The sequence below is a fragment of the Rhinolophus sinicus genome, chromosome 1, assembly GCF_057876585.1.
Source record: "Rhinolophus sinicus isolate RSI-liver-muscle chromosome 1, RSI-T2T, whole genome shotgun sequence".
NCBI lineage: Eukaryota > Metazoa > Chordata > Mammalia > Chiroptera > Rhinolophidae > Rhinolophus > Rhinolophus sinicus.
Window position 1 is genome coordinate 116,958,774 of NC_142501.1, and position 20,029 is coordinate 116,978,802.

Genomic DNA, 20,029 nt, shown 5'->3' on the forward strand with positions numbered 1-20,029 from the left:
GGATGGATACTTCTGAAACTTTTTGAGCGTTATTAGTTACCAGGTATTCAAACATATTTTGCTAAGTACTCCTTAGAAGTACAAAGGAATTTTAGAATTTGAGCTAATCTTTACGCAAGTCTATGCCTTTGTATGTCCTCGTGTACTTCTCATAAATGTATGAAGTTGGTGCTGTGGTGTTTACAATCCACTTGAGGTAGGAGGTTCAGACTGTTAGGTCACACACCCAAGATCACCCAGCGACGAGGCAGGCAGGAAACATACCTGACTATTTTTAACGTATTTAACCAACTCCATGCAGATTTAAACAAATAATTTCTACCATTAAACAAACTTCTAAGTCTTGGATTCCTCTCTAAGGCAAATGTGGCTAGCCATTGGGTTTCTTCTGTGATGCATGTTGGCATTTTGAAATTTTTTCTTCTCACTTTTCCTTTTATGCTTTCCAGTTCTTCAAGTAAAAGTCAAGGAGCCACTATAATTAATCCTGCCCACTGTCATGCTGTTTTTGAGAGGCCTCACTGCATAGCGGTTAGGAGCATGGTGTTGGGGGCCTGAATTGCCTGTTTGAGTCCTGGCTTCGCCCCTTACTAGCCATGTGAACTAACCTCTCTGTGCCTTAGCCTTCTCATCTGTGAGCGGGGATAATAAGTGTGTGTTGTGAGGATTAAAGGAGTTACTACAGTGTGTAAAAGAATTAAGCATTGTCACAGTAAGTATATAGCTAATAATATGTAAGTATTACATAATGACAGTACGTAGTTATTTTGTACTTCAAGTAGAGTATTAACCTGTAGTGGTTTTAAAGTACAGGTTTATGCAGTTTACCCTTGAACAACATGGGTTTGAACTGGGTGGGAATCCACATTATGTGGAATGCTGACTTAATTTACATTACATAAAATCCGTGTGGATTTTTGACTGTGTGGGTAGTGGGTACCCCTAAGCCCGCATTGTTCAAGGGTACACACCTGTCCTTCAGCATCGTTGATGATCCCTGTAAGTTTTTTGATCAAAAGTCTGTTCTGCTCTTAGTCCTTAAATTCATTCCGCCAGCACTTATTATGCCACACTCACATAAAACAATGGAATTGCGGCAGTATGTAGTAATGCTCAGTTGATGGTATGATTATGAAATGCTAAGAATATATTCAGAATGTTTACAGGCATGTTTTGAACACCCACCTTGGATCATAAGCTATACTATTAAGATGAAGTCTTAAATGTCAGTATGTACAAATGTATATAGTTACATTTGATTATATGATTTGTGATAATGAAGTATAACTAATTTTTAGAGCTATAAATAAAATACGAAGTCTCTGGGTTTCTGTAATAGGCCTGTTGTAGTAATGACCAGATACTCAACCAATGATTTGCAATCCCTACTGGGTCTCTCCAGTGGGTTTATTCACTTGGAATTTAGGAAATAGTATTCAGGGGAGATGGGCAAAATGAAACAAACAGAACTCTAATCCTGCTCCGATCATAGCAGAGTATATCTCATTCAAAGCTGAGACATGCTGAGCTAGAAAAACAGGGTCAGTGTTCCCTTAAAACTCCTTGTATCCTTCCTTATATTCTTTTGCCCCAGGTACCTTACTGTGCTCAGACCATTCTCCGTTGGTGTACATATTAATAAAACTGTTGAGTGTGACTCAACATACCCTCAAAGACCAATCAGAAATGAGTTGCACTCGGCCCTTACTCTCAGCCCTTGGTAACCATGCCAGTTTCTTCCCCTCAGCCCTCTTGTGCCAGTTTCTTAGGTGAAATGTGAATTCTGAGTGTCACCATCCAGTTTTTCCCCCATGTACATGGATGGGGACTCTGTCCTCCCAACATTTGGGAGTGGGAACATTCCCTTCTGGAGCAGTGAGAGGGCTGACTTCCTGGGTCCTCTTGGCATTGCATCCTCTGAGCACCCCATTTATTTTCCTCTAAGTTTTGTAATCCTGCTTAGTTTTGTGGCTCCAGTACTTACTGTTGGTCTGATCACTTTGCAGCAGGGTGATAATGCGTATCGTTGTTAGTTTAATTGATCTGCAAATTGTTTGAGACTCCACTTAAACTTGTTTTAAGTGAAGTCTGCTTTTGCTTCCTTAATCTACAAAATGTCAGCATACCAAAGTGTTTATTAATGTTAATAAAACTTTATTAAGTCCATAAACATGTCTATGCAAAAGCATAACCTATGCATGAACTTTAGGAAAGTTGACTGACTCACAGAACACACATACTTTTGCCATTTAATTATTTTCTTTTAGGTCCTAATTTTTCTACTTTTAATTTTACCACCATCTTCACACCAACATGCTTAAGTGATGTACCATCTTTTGAGATAAGTAGGGGGTTTGATTTTTCCTATGGCCATCAGTTTAATAGTTCCAAGTTTCTTCTTTCAATCTGAAGTATTTTTAAGACCCAGGATATGGTCTATCTTGGTGAATGTCCCATGTGCACCCGAAAAGCATGTGTTCTGCTGTTACTAGATGGAGTGACAGTTACATCTAGTTGGTTGATGGGTGCTGTTCAGTTCTTCTATGTCCTTGCTGGTTTTCTGTAAACTAATTCTGTTACTGAGAGAGGAAAAAGTTAAAGTTCCGCTTTATATACTATTGTGCCTTAGTTAGTCTTTCTCCTTTCAGTTGATTTTGTTTTGTGCAGGCACACCTTGTGTTGCGCTTCGCAGATACTACTGCGTTTTCATCAAAATCAAGGCAAGACCCTCCACCAGCAAAAGAATTACAACTTGCTGAAGGCTCAGGTGATGGTTAGCATTTTTTAGCAATAAAGTATTTTTAAATTAAGATATGTACATTTGTTTTAGACATACTGCTATTGCACACATAATAGACAGTGTAAGCGTAACTTTTATGTGCATTGGGAAACCAAAAAAATTCGAACTCGCTTTATTGCAGTGGTCAGGAACTAAACCTGCAATGTCTGAGGTAGGCCTGTGTGTTTTGAAGCTGTTGTTTGGTATGTGCACATGTACGACTGTCTTGGTGACCTGCATTCCAGCTGTTTACAGGGTATGTCTTCTTCCATCCTTTACTGACTTGTAACCGGCCCATATCATGTGAAGTGCCTTTCTTATACACAGCATGTAGTGGGCTTATGTTTTATTTTTCCTGACTGTCTTTTCATTGGTGTGTTTAGATCATGTTCATTTAATGTAATTATTGATCTGTTTGGATTTAGTTCTTCCATATCTTACTTGTTTTCTCTTTTTTCCTCAATTTTTTGTTCCTCTGTTTCCCATTTACTGCCTTCTTTCAGATTACACGAGCATTTTTAAGTATTCCATTTTAATTTATTATGATTTTGGCTGTTATCTTTTTGTATAGGTTTTTTAGTGATGGCCCTAGAATGAAATGTTTTTAATTCTTAAGTATCTAAGAGTGAGCTTTTTCTTTTTTCAACTATTATACTCTCACCTGTTGCCAGTTTCTCGTATAAGTATTGTAGATGCTCTCGTTTAGGTAGCTCAGCTTCTGGAGTTGAGGGAATTTCAAAGTCGGAGGAGCTCTGTGAGTCTGCATTGGTGCTATGATTTGACAGCCTTGTTTCCTGAGGTACGTGTGTCCTGCTGCTTAGAGTAGTTGGTTCTCCAGCACTTGGAACTATATTTACACCTGGATCTCTGCCTTTCAAGTCAGACTGAGTGTCCTTTTGTTCCATCTGAGAGGCAGAAACATTCTCTTTGATTCTTGGTCTGTAGTCACTTTTGTTCAAGGAGGTAGCCACTTTTGTCTCCAGACTGTTTCTGTCTTGAGAAGATAACAAGACCGTATCAGATTGGCTGTCCCAACCTTGACTTCCTTGTTCTGAGATGTGTGTGGACTGAGAAGAATTCTGGGAGGAGATGTGAGTTGACTCCCCATCCGAGTCACTGAAAAGCTGTGGTGACTGAGCGTCCCCTGCCTCTGTAGAGGAAGGGAGGTTTTCCAAACCATCATCTGGGACATCATCATTTCTCTTAAAAAAGACCTCCCACTGTGGTGCTTCCTCATCCACCTTCTGCTGGTGTGTGAGAGGACCCGGATCTCCTGGAGATGAGGCCGGGATGTGTGATTCTTCCTCACTTTCACTGTTGGATTCTTCACAATCTATAAAGTTGGTGCAGAGAGAGGTTTGCATGCTGTCTGCTATGAAGCGTCCTGTGCTTTGTCTCAGTTTTTCAGGCTGGTCTGGTGACACGGCTGCCGTTGGAAATACCTCAGGGTGCAGAGCTGTCTGGTGTGGAACCCTGTGCCTTAACGGTACTGGCAAAGGATCATCAAAGAGGTCGTCCTCCTCCTCCTCTGGGAGAACAGAGAAAACAGGCTTGTGAGAAACAGTGCGAAGGGAACCAGTTTGTGCTTTTAATTCAAAATCCAGTTGTAGCATTAAGCTACATTTTTCATGCATGGAATTGCAAATAATAGGGACTTCAAGCTTCTTCCAAGAGAAATGAAAAGGCCCCTTATTCTTGGGATATTCTGAACAGGATAACCACCATCCTTCACCTTCTTACAATGTTAGATAGTGAGTTGAGAGTCTAGATCTGTGTTCCCCGAATAAGGCCCCAACACCCTATCTGTGGTTCTCAAACTTGATTGATCATGAGCACATCTGGTGAGCTTTATAAAAAACACAGCTTTCTATATCTCATTCCAGACCTACTGAATCCCTTACAGTGGGACCCAGAAATTTGATTTTTGCACTACATTCTGCAGGTGATTTTGTTCACAGCCAGTTTTGTGAACCACCCAGACTAGAAGAGAGGTTTGCAAATTCTAGATGCTCAACAAGTTGGCTGGTTTAATATAAAGACAACAGCTAATTTACTCTAAAGTTTTCCTTCTAGAAACATTGATAACCGACTTTGTGTTTGTTACGAGCTGAATGTGTGTGTCTTCCCAAAATTCACAATTTGAAGCTCCAACATCCATGTAATGGTATTTGGAGGTGGGACCCACCTGATGGGATTAATGTAAAAAGAGGAAAACAGATTTCTCACTTTCTTAATGCCCATGCACAACGGAAAGGCCTGTGAGCACGCTGAGGTGGCAGCGGTTACAAGCCAGGACACAGACCCTCACCAGGAGCCCTATCTGCCGGCGCCTTGAGCTCGGACATCCCGGCCTCCGGAACTGTGAGCAGTGAATGTCTGTTTGAGTCACTTAACCTAACCTACGGTGTGTGTTACAGCAGCCGGCACTGGGACACAGACAGGCTGTGAGAGAGACTGGGGGAACACGTACAGATGAGATGAACTTTAACCAAAACAGTAATAAATCACATTTAGTGTCAAGACTGAAAGTCAACAAAATTCATTTTACTGATTTTTGAAGCATGCTGCCTGCATTGGCATATAGTGAGCCCAGTCCATTTAAATTCTTAAATTGAGGAAACCTTCCTTGGACAGTGACATTCTCATAACTTAATATGTGAGATTTACATAAATTAAAATGATAAGGCACAGAATTGGGGGAGGGGGCATATTTTCCTGCCCTCTACTAGCACGTAACCTAAGACGGAAATTAAATGCTCACGCGACTCCTGTATATGGCAACTTACTGTTCCAGTGCTGAATCTGGTGTTAACTTACAATTATCTACATCTTAGAAAGATAACTATTTTCCCAGTGATAAAGGATGTAGCTAAACACTACATTTTTTAAAGCCACTAAAAAAAATGGACCGTAGCGACCATCTAGCTCCCATTTTACCAATGAGGAGACGGGCCCAGAGAAGGTATGTGACAATGCATAGGTCAGAAAACTAGACAAGCAGAGCTAGGAATCAAACCCAATTCTTAAAAGTCCCCTGTTCTGTTATGATTTATAATTAAGCAAGCAACTGTCCTTTTCTAAAGGACTTAAGGTGACTGAGATGTTTAGCTACGTTGTTTGCAATCATCGTAGTCTCTAAGTATGGCTTTATTTTAAGCCATGGATTATACATTTGTTTTAGCTCTCCCACTAGTGTGCCAGTTATCTTTTTATGAAATGTTTTTGTATCATCTCTAAGTTGGACAGTTTCATGTTCCTCTGGATCCAGGTATATGGTATATGTCAACTGTAAAATACTTTAATCTGTCAAAACATTTTCACATTAACTCACCTGTATGTATCTGAAAAACAAGTAGTTTCTATATTAGTTTATTCTGAGACTGTATTCTTTGTTAAAACTATAAAAATTTTAAATTTCAGTATATAAAAATAGAAAGGCATGTAACACCGAGAAAATACCACAATAAATGTGAAGGTCCTGAAATCCTTAGTGATGTTTACAAACATAAACCCAATTAAAACAAAATGGACAAACGTGATAATTCATAGATACTTTCTACCACCATGCATTGTTGACGTCTGTATAAACTAGTATAATCATACTGGAAGACAATTGGGCAATATGTATCAAGCACCTTAATTTCTGAAATTTAACCCAATAATGAGAAATATGAAATGGAATTACGTATCATGTTCATCACAGTATTATTTATAAAATCAAAAAGTTCGAAATAACCTAAATGTATAATGACAAAGATTAAATATACCATTATCTAGTCATAATGCAAAGTATGCAGCCATTAAATTTGCATTTTTGAGTAACACAGATTTTCCAGCAGGAAGTGTAAGTGTGTGTGTGTATGCAGTGATCCAAGCTGCTTTGCAGCCTGCCTCGACTCCTCACGTACTTGCACGCTGCTTCGGAAACAGCTTTGCCTTAAGTCCGTGTCCTTCCTGCCCTGGCCCCAACCTAAGGACTGCTGTCCTCCTCGCCACAATCCCAGTAAGAATCTTGGAGGCTTGAAGAGCTTTTGGACACTGCCCTTCCACTGCAGTTACTATTCTCATTGGTGCCTATACAATGTTGCTCTTTAAACATTTTCAATATCACCCCTGAGTTTGGTAGCTACTTATGTAAATGAATAGGGGAAAAAAGGAAATACGTTAAAATGCTAATCAAAATAATTTAGCGTTGTGGGGTTCTACATAACTTTTCTAAATTACCTACAGTCAGTATATGCTACTTTTATAAGAACAGAAGCAGTAATTTTTAAAAATAGGTCTGTGGGGATAATTATAGTGGTTAACTAGTAAGTTATATAAAGCTAAAACAGCACAAAGAGCTCTATTAAAATGTTTTTTAAAAGAGGCTAAGAGAAGAATGACTTCTCAGCTTGCCCCTCAGGTAGATTTAATAACGTGTATATGAACCCTGACTTGTATCACATTAAGAACTAAATGAACCTGAAAGACTGCTCAGCGCCCTGGTAGAGATCACAGAGACCGTGAGGCGCACGTGGCACAACGTGAGAATTACAAAGTCGGTGACATGTAGGAACAAACATGACACCCATGGCTCACAAAATTCACCTAGAGGTGACACCACAGGATTGTGGGAAGATTTATATTGGCACAAATATTTAAAACTATAAAAATTGTTATATTGGTAACTAATAAAAAGCCTAAGGAATCTAGAAGGAACAAAATCACAGCTACCGAAAAGGATAAAGCAAGAACAAACAAAATGGAAGTGAACGATAATTTAAAAATTCTTACACTAGTGGCCCAATCAAAAAAAGACATACTCCATCAAAAACAAGCATCATTTGGGTAAATGCATAAATATAAAAATTAAGTTAAAAAATTTTTTTTAAAGATTTATGCTTCCAGCCAAGAAAGTAACAGACTAGATTTAACCTCTCACCTGAAACAACTGAAAGCAAGGAAAAATATAACAAAGGCTCTCAAGAAATCAGACAGTAACACCTGAGAAATGTGAAACAAATGAAGTGAGCCCTAAGATTGCCCCAGCTTTCTGGTTTCCAGGCAGGAAGGGGACACCGAGGTAGAGCTATCCAGCATCCCTGAATTGAGACAGACATAAACGGGAGTCTCAGAAAGCCAACGTGGCTGGATTCAGAGGAGAGGCCAGAGAGCAGACGGTGGGACCAAGGAGCTCTGCAGAGCGGCCCTCAGTACTCAGCATGCTGAGCAGCGCATCCTGTGATGCAGCACATCCCGAGGCCGGGCAGCCGGGGAAAGAACACTCCAAAGAATGAAAGGAAACTGCCCACTCCCGACAGAATGGAACACATAATTCATGGGTGTTTTACTGTAAGAGTACTAAGAAAGGCCTTGCCTCGGTAGTGGGGAAAGTTAATTCTAGACTGAGTGCTGCACTGCGCCTGCCTTACAGAGAAAAAGCAAGACACAAAAAGATCAAACTTTCCAAGTCACTTAACCACATGCCTGAACAAAGTTCAAGAATATTTTTAGAAACCCAACATTATACAAAACCTAACAAGGTGAAGTTTAGGAGGTACGGCATCCAATAAAAGATTATGACATGCAGGAAGGTGGGAAAATACAATTTATACTAAGGAAGAGAGTCAAAACTCACCCAGAAATGACAAAACGGAGTAAATCTTCATGATCTTGGATTAAGCAATAGTTTCTTAAATATGGCACCAAAAGCACACAAGTTATAAAAAAAATTAATTGGACTTCATCAAAATTTAAATTTTGCACTTCAAAAGACACCATCAAAAAAGTAAAAAGATCAGTTCTCTGTATCTATGAATCTGTTACTGTTTGGTTTGTTCATTTATTTTGTTCTTTAGATTCTACATATAAGTAAAAACATAGGATATTTGTCTCTCAGCCTGACTTATTTCACTTAGCATAATACCCTCTAGGTCCATCCATGTTGCAATGGGAACGGGGTGAAAAAGGTGAGAGGATTAAGAAATACAAATTGGCAGTTACAAAATAGTTACAGGACTGTAAACTACAGCAGAGAGAATATAGTCAGTAATGTTGCAACAACTATGGATAGTGACAGGGTGGGTACTAGGACTAATTGGAGGGGTCACCACATTATTTATGCGTCTTTTGGAGCTAAAATTAACTAATTTCAAATTACGCATTAGAGCTGATGGTCCGGCTAGGTTTTATTTTCAGGGAAACACGGTATGTTTTCTTAATCATTATGTTCTACACCTGATATTAATATAATGAATGTCAACTGTAACTGAAAAAATATTTTTTTAAATATAACTTACAGAAATTAAAAATATATATACAAGCAAGAGTCCTATGGTATACATATAAATATGCTCAAATGAAATTACTATGAAAAGAACAGTTAAATTATTGCACTCCTATGTGGAACAAATACAACTGTTTAAAAAGAGTGAACTATTTGTACCTATACTGAAGATTCTTCAGGATACATAGTTTAGTAAAAGAAATTATATAAACAATGATTTCATTATTGAAAAGTGTGAATGCATGCAAAGAATAATTTCTGGAAAATAATATACCAAGTCACCAGCTGTAAGACCTGGGAAATACATACGGATGGGGGGATTGAAAAACAAGTATGTTCACATTTTACTTCATGTGTTTTGAATTAATTTGAATGAATACATATGTAAAAATTCGTCAGGCTGCTTACTTAATACACATTACCGTATCTAGGTTATTCCTTAATAATTTAAAAAAAGGTAATTAAGACATGTTCCAAAAAAAACACAAAAAGACCAAAATTTTTTAAAAAGTAAAAAGACAAGCTACAGGCTGGGAGAAAATATTTACAAATCATATCCGATAAAGGGCTTATATGCAGACTAGATAAAGAAATCTTACAACTCAGTAAGACCAATAATCCAATTTAAAAACAGGCAAAAGATTTGAACAGGTATTTTACTAAATAAGATTAGTAAATGGCCAATAAGCACATGAAAAAAACTCAACATCAATAGAGAAATGTAAATTGAAACTAATGAGATACAACTTTACACCCACTAGAGGGGCTATAATCAAAAAGACGACAAAAAGTGAACTAGAGGTGAAGAAATTGGAATCCTTCCATATTGCTGGTGGGAATGAAAGTGTTCAGTTTGGAAAACAGTTTGTCAGTTTCTTTAAATGTTAAGACATTTACTGTATGTTTTGGGCTAAATGTGTTCCCCCACAAAAAGCAATTCGTATGTTGAAGCCTAACCCCCAGTGTGGCTATATTTGGACATGAGGCCTCTATGAAGTAATTACAATTAAGGGTGGGACCCTGATCCAACAGGATTAGTAAGTATCCTTAATAGGAAGAGACATCAGAGAGGGTGTCCCCCACCCCCTCTGCACCCAGACAAGGCCCTAAGAGCACTCAGCAACATGGCAGCCACCTTCACGCCAACAGAAGAGGCTTCAGAATGAAACCCACTCTGCCAGCACCTTCATCTTAGAATTCCCAGCCTCCAGAATTATGAGAAATCAATTTGTTGTTTAAGCCACCCAGTCTGGTATTTTGTTATGGTGGCTTACGCAGACTAAACTCATATAACCCAGAAATTCTGTTATCCACCCAAAATAAATGTCCAGGCAAAAAATTATACACAAATACTGCAGCATTACTTACAAATAAAAAGTAGAAACAATCCAAATGACCATCAATTGGTGAATGGTTAAATAAAATGTACATCCATACAATGGAATATTATTTGGCAGTAAAAAGGAATAAAGTACCGATATACATCACAAGATGGAGGGACTTGGAAGACATGTAAGGGAAAAAAGCCAAGCACGAAAGACCAAATGTTTGGTTCCATTTATATGAAGTGTCCAGCAGAGGCAAATCTACAGAGACAGGCCATAGATTTGTGGTTGCCTAGGGCTGAAGGTGGTTTCAGGGAATGACTTTAAATGTACAGTTTCTTTCTGGAGTAACGGAAACATCTGAAATTAGTGGTGATGGTGGCACAACTCTGTTCTAATAACAGTCATGGAATTCTTCACCTAAAAAGGGTGAAATTTATGGTCTATATACTTAAATTTAAGGCTTTAAAAATTTGACAGTTTCAAAGCAAAAAAAAAAGTAATTGGAGTTTCTAAGAGAAGTCAAATGTGGCAATAATAGCACGAAGACTGGGAGGGGGAGAAATGGAACTATATTGTTGTAAACCTCCGATACCATACTTGAAGTAGAATAATATTTATCTTTTCACTTTGGTAAGTTAAAGATGAATACTATATACCACTAAATAACAAAAAACTACAGTTAATAAGCCAACAAGAGATTAAATGGAATTTATCAATACGCAATCCAAAAGAAGGCAGAAGAGGAAGAAGAAACAAAGAACAGATAACACATAGCAAGATGGCACATTTAAACCTAACCATATCAACAGAATCACATTAAACCTAAATGGTCTAAGCCAGGGGTGTCCAAACTTTTTAAAACGTTTTTTCACCAAGGGCCATATGCGGTAAAATACACAAACAGCCGGGCCACTCACAAGAGGTGAAGTACGTATTGCCTCCCCTGGTGTATTTAAGTAAACTAAATATATTTTTGGAATTTGCTGCAGGCCAATTTAAAATGGATCGCAGGCCGCAGTTTGGACACCCCTGGTCTAAGCACTCAATTAAAAGGCAGAAATTATCCAATTGGCTATAAAAAACAACATCCCAAAATATGCTGCCTACAAGAAACCCACTTCAAATATAAAGGCAGTTAAGTTGAAAATACATAGGTGGAAAAAATATACACCATGGTAACACTAATCAGAAGAAACCAGTGGTTATGTTAATATCTAAACAAGTAGATTTCAAAGCTAAGCGTACTATCAGGGTTTTATATGCATATATTTCCTAAAGGTAAAGGGGTCAGTTCCTCAGGAGGGTATCATCTTAAAACGTGTGTATATCTAATAACAGTTCTTCAAACAGATGAGGCCAAAAGTGATATAACTGCAAGGAGAAGTAGACAAATCCACAATTATAAATGGAGATTTCACCCGCTTTCTCAATCATGGTTAGAGCTCGTGGGCAGAACAAGTAAGTCAGCAAGGATACAGAAGACTTGACCATCATCAACTACACTTGAACTAACTGACACTTATCGAACTCTCCACCCAACAGTTTCAGTTCGCTCACTGGTAAAACTGAGATACCCCTTATTTCGAGGTTTACTATAGTATGTGGAAGGGATCTAGCACAAGACCTGCCATACAGTAAGTGTTCAGTAAATAGTACTATTATTACTGTTTTGCTCATGTATTATTAGCTCCATGGTACAAGTGGCTCTACAGCAGAGCACTGAAAAGTGAGATCCTAACCACGAAATCACATAAGGCAGCAGACTTCACTCAATCCGAAGTTCTGATTTCCACCTCAGAGCTTCCCCTCTACTCTTCACTGGGAAATGAACGAAGGGAGAAAAGTGTAGAGAAAATCCATTATGTATAAGCACCACTAAGCAATCTGATTGGAAATGAGGGCAAGGAGAGTTGCCATTATCAGCATTTTCTAGTATCTTGAAGGAAATATTCAGGGCTAACAGGCGAGTCCTTATGGCCTATACAAACTATGGGGCATATTTCCAGAAAGCTGAGAACACCATTCAATACAGGCACTTGTTTTAAACTAATGAAGGAGATGGAAGTCCTGATTTTACAGGCTGAAGACAGAAGGCGAAGCACTTTCTGAGACCAGGTAACGAGTGACAGAGGGGCCCAGGCCCCACGCCCCAGTGCAGTTGTCACAGAACTGAGAAGCTGTCTTGCCCAGAAAACCCTCGCCTCTGCCCACACGCTCATTCTTACCTGAGTCTAGGGCAGTGGTTCTAACTCTCTTCAGTTTCCCAAGTGGTTTATACTTTGGCTCGATGTTTTGGGAAGCTCGGCATAAAGGCTTTAAGCTGAAACGAATACGGATTTTTATTTTTCCTGCTGGGAAAGCTGCTGGAATGTAAGCATCGTTTAGAGATTATAAAAACTTGACCACGGGGGAAATCACACAGCTACTTTTAAAAACTGAAACACAATGTATAATAATTAAAAATCAAATACATTAATAAAGTGCTAATACAGCCTGGTGGGTAACTACCTGCAGGACTGAGGGACAACAGCACCCCTGTCTGCTTCTGCACTGCAGAAAAGCGGGTCCCTATTCTATAAACTTAGTAAAACAGTGACACCTCCTGGCACTCAGTATAGCTAGCTGCTTCCCCTTTCCTCTTCAGGGAGGTTTACTTATCTCTTGCAAGAATCTCACAAATTTGATCTCATTCGAGAAGCTGAAAGCTAAGACCCAGTGAAGATAAAATACAAAAGGGCAGAGAAATGAGATTTGAGGGCACCCTGACCTTTTTCGAGGGCCTGTCTCCGTATGCCAGATTCCCAGAAGCCTTTAGGATTATACATAACATGCTCCCAACCAGAAACTGTAATCACAGCCCCAGCCACTTCACATCCTTGCCCCTGTTCTCAGGCCCGAAACTATTCTCTGAATCCATCCCGTTCAACAACACAAGTTCCACAGTAGTGAGTACTCACATTTCTATAACTTTATCCACAGTTGTGCCCACTGGAATGACATTTGGATATGCATTCACAGGGCAGATGTAGCTCAAGAAATCTTTAATCTAGAAGAAGGAAAATAAAATAGATCCATTAACAGTGAAAAATCTGGGTGTTAGAGAAGCAGGAAGCTCGTGGCTGTGGTTGTCAGTGCTAGCTGCACCTGGGGTGCACCTGGGGACCTCTTATGGAAAAAAACAACAACACCCAGCGATCAGGCCCCACTCCAGAGATCCTTTGAACCCTGCGCTGCCATGGGGCCTGAGACTCGGCGTATTTAAACGTCCCATAGTAAGGACTGAGAATCACTGATTAATGGGATTCAAAGCGTCTGCATTTCTTCATTTGTCAGTTTCTTTGTCTAAGGTCGGTCGCCCATATGTAACAAATCCTTCAAGTACATTAGAATTTATAATAGCTGAGTCTTAGTGTTGCACTTCTTTCCTCCAACAGGTAACTGTTAGCAACACCAAGGGAATCACATCTTTGAGGTTGCTTGATTTGTTCTCAAGGTTTAGTCTAATCTAAACAAGGACAATTACATGCAAAATTCAATGAATCCCTTGATTTTCTGCAAAGCTCAGGATGCTAAACAGGAACTCTCACTATTCCTCAAAACATCTTACAACCCAGATGAACTTCAGCTTTGTCACTTAGTAGATTTTGGTGACCTTGTGATCTTGCTCAAGTGACCTGAAGTCTCTAAATCTTAGATTCTTCATCTAAAAGAATAAATGAGACAATGCATAGAAAGTGCTTAGCCCACTACTAAGCTGATAATGACAACACAAAGGTTTTTGTTCCCTTCTGCAAATGGGGAGACTGAGGCTCAAAGTTAATTATCAGTACTCAACTTTTTCAAATAAAGGACCAAATCAAAAAAGGTAAGAACCCAAGAATTATCAATAAGTCCATATTAAAATAAAATGGCTACCTTAATTAAGACGGGAAAAGACAGGAAGATCCATTCTTCTGATCTTTGCCACAAATAATTTCTTTTGTACTTTTAAATAGTCAGCTAAATTCTAACTTACTTGTAGGGGACCGACCTTAGGCAAGGAAACTAACGTCATATGAAGAAACACAGACACTTTGAATCCCATTAATCAGTGATTCTCAGTCCTTACTATGGAACGTTTAAATACACCAAGTCTTGGGCCCCATGGCAGCGCGGGGTTAAAAGGGTCTCTGGGGTAGGGCCTGAGTGATGGCTGTTTCTTTTTCCTAAGAGACCCCCCCCCCCCCCCCCCGCAGTACAGGCATGCAAATAGAAACCATTATTTACCTACCCACAACCTGTATGATTTGCATAACCAATCCAAAGTTGAGGCTGGTAGAAATCTGAGGCTTTTGAAAGGACTAAGTAGAAAGAAAGACCAAGCCTGTACCAGAAACGATTCACTTATTCTACTCAGAGAAGAACTGGCCACACAGAGAGAAGGGACACCCGCCAGAGGGACACACTCTCACCTGTACAACGTGGTGCCCTTTTGTCAGATGCCTGCCATAAAACAATGCATTATAACTGGAAAACTCAGTCCCCGTTATTCACGGTCGTTCTATCAAGTCACGTGAACACAACTAGCTCCCAGGTGAAATGCAGGGTTCCTGTGGACCTCGGTCACAGCGCTTCTGTCAACCCATCCGTGCCTCGCCTTATCTTATGTGCGTTTCTGTTTAAAGTCACCTTATAGAATATACACTGTTGGCTCACTAACTGTCCTCAGGCCAACAGCACTATGCCTCGTGCCTGAACGAAGCTGACCTGACCGAACATTCTCTCCGGAAGGCACATCCAGGCCTTCCCTGGGGAACACCAGACAGCACGTCAGCACTACGCTTGCGGGCCGCTTTACACAGTGAAGTCAACAAAAAGCTCAAACATCGGAAAAACGTGGCGCTAAGCTGACTGCAAAAAGGACAGCTGCAGGCTGGGAGCGGAACCAAGAAGGCAGAACTCGGCCTTGTTCCATCTGAGTCAGGCAAGTCCACGCGGGGCGACTGGAGCTTGTGCCTGCAAACGACCGGCCACAAAGCACCGCAAGGATCGACGTGGGGGTTAAATGTTAGCGAGCAGGCCAATGTGTAAAGGAATCCACGAATAATAAGGATCAACTGTACTGAGAAAAAAACTGAAAGGAAATGATACTTAAATCCACTACGGTATTTACAGTTGTAAACATAGTTCATGTTCTAGATAGGCCTATTAAAGCAGTTTTGGGGAAAGCCACTCCCTCTCACCAGACACTAAAAGAACATGACTGAGCAGAGCTCGGAATAAGACCGCGCGTATGATTAGCGGCTCTAAGGACCGTGGGAGGAGGAAGTAGGTCTGCTGCTTCCAATACACCCATTAAAGGTCATTTCATAAAGTCCCACGAAGGCTTGTGCTTCCCTCCTTGGCTGCTAACCACATTGAAGAAGAGAAATAAGACAGGAGCAGATGCGATTAGATGCTCTCCCTGAGACAGAGAGGAAACTCCGCCCCCAGGGGATCAACAGGAAGGGACCCCGCGCTGAGCCAGATGTCACACCAAGGACAAATCACCCAGGAGGGAAGAAAACATTAACTGAATTATACCATCAAAATGAACTACTTCCTAGCGGCTCGCACATAACCTATTTGTACCTGAACGTTACGGTCTGTTATTTAATAGACATGTCATTGTGATATTTTGATAAGTGATGAAGAATGAAGAATACTACGGCTGACTCGATTAGAATGACGCAATTTGGAGCTCTGGGAGACTCCACCTGTTCAAACCATTAACACGCCCACTGCTGCAGGGCTGTATCCATGTGTCCCAAATACAAAAATAATAGTTATCAGGGAAATGGATTTTTAAGTGCAGAAATGGCAAAACTAAAATTATATGACTTAAAGTGTCACGAAAAGCCTGCTTTTATGTGGCTTTTTCTCCAATCCATGAAATGACTGAAAGTCTGAGGGTTTTGCAAATAAATTACATAAATTAAGTTCCCATTCAGGCAGGTCAATTTCCTATATAAAAAGTACCATCACTAAACCATTTTAAGTCCTCTTAAAACTGAGTCTAATATATTATATCCTTCTTAAGGACAAGGTCCATAGTTCAATCACCTTTGTTTCTCCACACTGCTGAATATTCAGGACTATTTTTAAGTGACTTTTTAGTACAGTCAAATTCTGGGAGAGGCCGAGAATCTGGCCATTAAGGCTGCCTATAGCAACATTTTATCTAGCACTCCTTCAAATAAAATGTATGATTCTTTTATGCTACGTGAACAGTACAACTGAAGTGGGAAAGTTAAAATATACTTAGGATGCACAGTGAGACGAAAACCTTAATCATACATATTCTTCAATATTAAGGCGGAAAACGTAATAATAGTAACCCCTTTTGTACGTAATAAACGTAGTTCATCCCCTGAGATAGTTTCCCCGCATTTCTTTAGGAAAAGCCACAACAAATCTTCAGCAGTAGAAGAGGAGATGCCCCTGGAAGTCAAGGAGACTCACAGTCGGCAACAGGGTGGTACGTATATGGGATCCTCTTACCTCACTGTAGGAGGAATGAAAAGAAAAACAAGCTCTGTATGAACTCTCTCCAGTCCTAAAGGGAAATGAAAACACAAAATTAAAAGGTCATTTAACAAAATTAAGCAAAGTTCTATATCTCGAGCCTTCTCATTTAGGCTATTCCAGTAGGAAGTCACCCTACAGTCAAGAATTTCCTCCTGGGATAGGAGGGAACTGTTGCCAGAAATATAAATATCTGTAGACATTGTGAACAGCCAACACAAAGGAAATGTTGCTCAAAAATGGTGATCATCATGGTATTCCTGTACTCCACCAACAGCTCTGTTCCCTCCACCATCAATTCCTAACCCCTTGCCAAGCAAGATACCCTCAGTCTCCAACCATCTTACCTGCCCAACTCTAGCTGGGTAGATACTAAATAATAACGAAACTATTTTTAAAAGGTTGAAAAACAATGGGACAATTTTCCCAAAGACGTACTGGCTGATGGTTTTCGCTATCACATAAGTTTGGAAGCAGCATCTCTGTGCTTTAAATGGAGTTTAAATTTCAGAAGTTATTTTCCACAATTATATTATGTCCTCTTCTTGGGCTTAGGCTAGATTGAATTTAAACTAAAATCAGACAGTTTACCTCAAAGCAAGGTTTGTCTCTGAAGACCTACGACATTGCTTTCTTACCTCACAATGATATTTGTTTTTCTGGTTCTTTCTCCAAACCACATCGTGGATGGCTTAATGCTGATTGTGTGCAGTGGGATTCTATTTTTGGAAGTAACTCCACAGGGTAATTTATTCCACTGAAAATATTCCTCTGCCTAAAAAGGATTTTAAAAATATAGAAAAACAGTTCAACATTTTCAATAAATCTATTTGTAGGAAAGGTCTCAAAAACAATTGGAGGTTAGTTTTCAGACATGGGGGGGGGGGGGGGAATGTAGACATGAGGAAACAATCAGATAATTCCAAATTGAGGAATGTTCTGCAAAACAACTAGTCTGGACCCTTCAAAAATATCAGTGTGACGAAACAACCTGGAGACCTGACCGACCTCACAGGAGACTGAAGAGGCTGAGTGAATGTGATACATGACTCTTCATTAAATCCTGGATGCCCTACTCCACCCCCACCCCCCACCCCCACCACTACAAGCTTTAAAGGACAGTAATGAGCTAACTGGGGAAATCTGAATATGGAATATATAATACCAGTAGTACCGTATCTGTGTTCAACATCCTGAGTGGGAATTGCACTGTGGTTATATAGGAAAATATTATATATTATATGTGGTTTTATAGGAAAATGTCCTCATTCTCCAGTGACACGTGCTGAAGGTTTAGGGTGACGTGTCATGAAGTCTGCAACTGACTCTCAAAGGGGTGGGTTGGGGGTTACTGGTTACAAAGAGAGAGACAGAGGGGCGAGAGCGTACATGTGGCCCAGTGTTAGCACATGGGGGGGATCCAGTCTCACAACTTTACTGTTTTTAAAATTTTTCAAAATAAAGTTAGAGAAAAATAATAACAACAGTATTTTTTAAAGGTTGAAAAACAATGGGCTATTTTCCCAAAGACACTGTGTTTAGATGGAATCCTTCAAAAACACGAGCACTCCATCCAAATCACATGTCCTCCGGCTCCTTTGGGTCTGTTCCCTCTGAGATGAGAAGCCACAGACGTGGCACGCTGTGCTGCGTTCACTATTTTTCAGGCTACGTGACCTAAGAATCCCCTGCAGCCGCCAGAGGTAGTGGTTCAAGGCACACAGCCCTGTGAGAAATGACAGGAGTAGCAGTTACAAATTCAACTGCTTTATGAGATGTGAGAAAACTCAGAGGAAAAAAAAAAATTGGCCAATTAAAAGATTGACAGGGAATGGGAGGCCAAAGACTACAAGGTCCAACAGAAAAAGGACAGTTTCATTCTGTATTTACATTATTTTTATCCATCCATGAATTCACTGGGCGTGTGTGCACGTGTATCCACACACAAACAAAATGATGAAGTAAATTCATGAATGCAAGTAATTTCTTACCTTGTGGCTCTTCTACCTACAGTGGGTCTGAACTAGTATATTCCATGCTGTGGGTAAGATTTTTTTTTTTATTATTCTTTATTTTAGGTCTGAGCAAAATTACACTGGGTTTTTGGCTGATGGAGGCAATATTACTACCATGGCGATTATTTAAATGTATAAGTGCGGTGTTTACTAAGATAAAAATTACTCAAGCATTTGAATGCTAAGATACTTTCAAAGTTAGAGGATAATTATGATCACACATACTATTGCATTTGAAGATCACTAATTAGTATTAGTGACATTGAATGACTATATAAAATTTTTTTTCAAAATTTAATACCTGGCATTTAATAACAGAAGGGCATTTAATAACAAAATGGAGTTCAATGGTGGCATTAACGCATTACAAGTGAGTTGAAAAGACACTAGATGGATGTTGGATGGATCTTGAGATTATTATGCTAAGCAAAATAAGTCAGACAGAAAAAGTTGAGAACCATATGATTTCACTGATAGGTGGGATATAAAACAGAAAACAACAAAGGAAAACAACAAACAAATAAAGAAACAAAAACTCACAGACACAGACAATAGTGTAGTGGTTACCAGACGGTAAGGGTGAGGGTTAGTAGATGAGGGTAAGGGGGATCAAATACGTGGTGATGGAAGGAGATCTGACTCTGGGTGGTGAACACACATGTGATATATAGATGATATATTATAGAATTATACACCTGAAACCTATGTAAATTTACTAACCATTGTCACCCCAATAAACTTTAATTAAAAAAAAACCACTAGAAATATTCATTTGTAATTGGACCAGCAATACATGTAACTATTTCAAAATTCAAAGTTATATCTAGATATTTATCTCAAATGAGAAGAAAAATAAAGTTTGTAAATGTGCATGGGTCATGAGTCACAAAAATAAGTAGCAATAGATTATGAATGTTTTCTTAAATTATAAACTAACATTTTACTAATTTAATTACAAATAAATTTTCATTACATAATTCATTACAAATAAACATATCAAATGTGTATGAGTATGTGTCATTAAAAAACCATAAGTATCTGTGTCTACAATTAAAAGGGCTGACAATTAAGTTCGCAAACCTGTTGCAACGATGTT

General features: G+C 39.3%; 1 protein-coding gene across 5 annotated transcripts in view; it reads right to left on the reverse strand.

Moving 5' to 3' along the window:
* Nucleotides 1-2,131: 2,131 nt before the first annotated feature.
* Nucleotides 2,132-20,029, reverse strand: part of DCLRE1C (DNA cross-link repair 1C) — a 34,015-nt gene continuing 16,117 nt past the window's right edge. For all 5 annotated transcript variants that reach the window (XM_088789001.1, XM_088789000.1, XM_088789004.1 and 2 more), the window contains 5 exons: nucleotides 17,557-17,693; nucleotides 16,895-16,949; nucleotides 13,333-13,421; nucleotides 12,601-12,695; nucleotides 2,132-4,307 (listed from right to left, as the gene is read on the reverse strand). In XM_088789001.1, coding sequence (XP_088645127.1) covers nucleotides 3,391-4,307; nucleotides 12,601-12,695; nucleotides 13,333-13,421; nucleotides 16,895-16,949; nucleotides 17,557-17,693 — 1,293 coding nt within the window. In that variant the 3' untranslated portion in view covers nucleotides 2,132-3,390. The remainder of the gene's footprint in view (nucleotides 4,308-12,600; nucleotides 12,696-13,332; nucleotides 13,422-16,894; nucleotides 16,950-17,556; nucleotides 17,694-20,029) is intronic.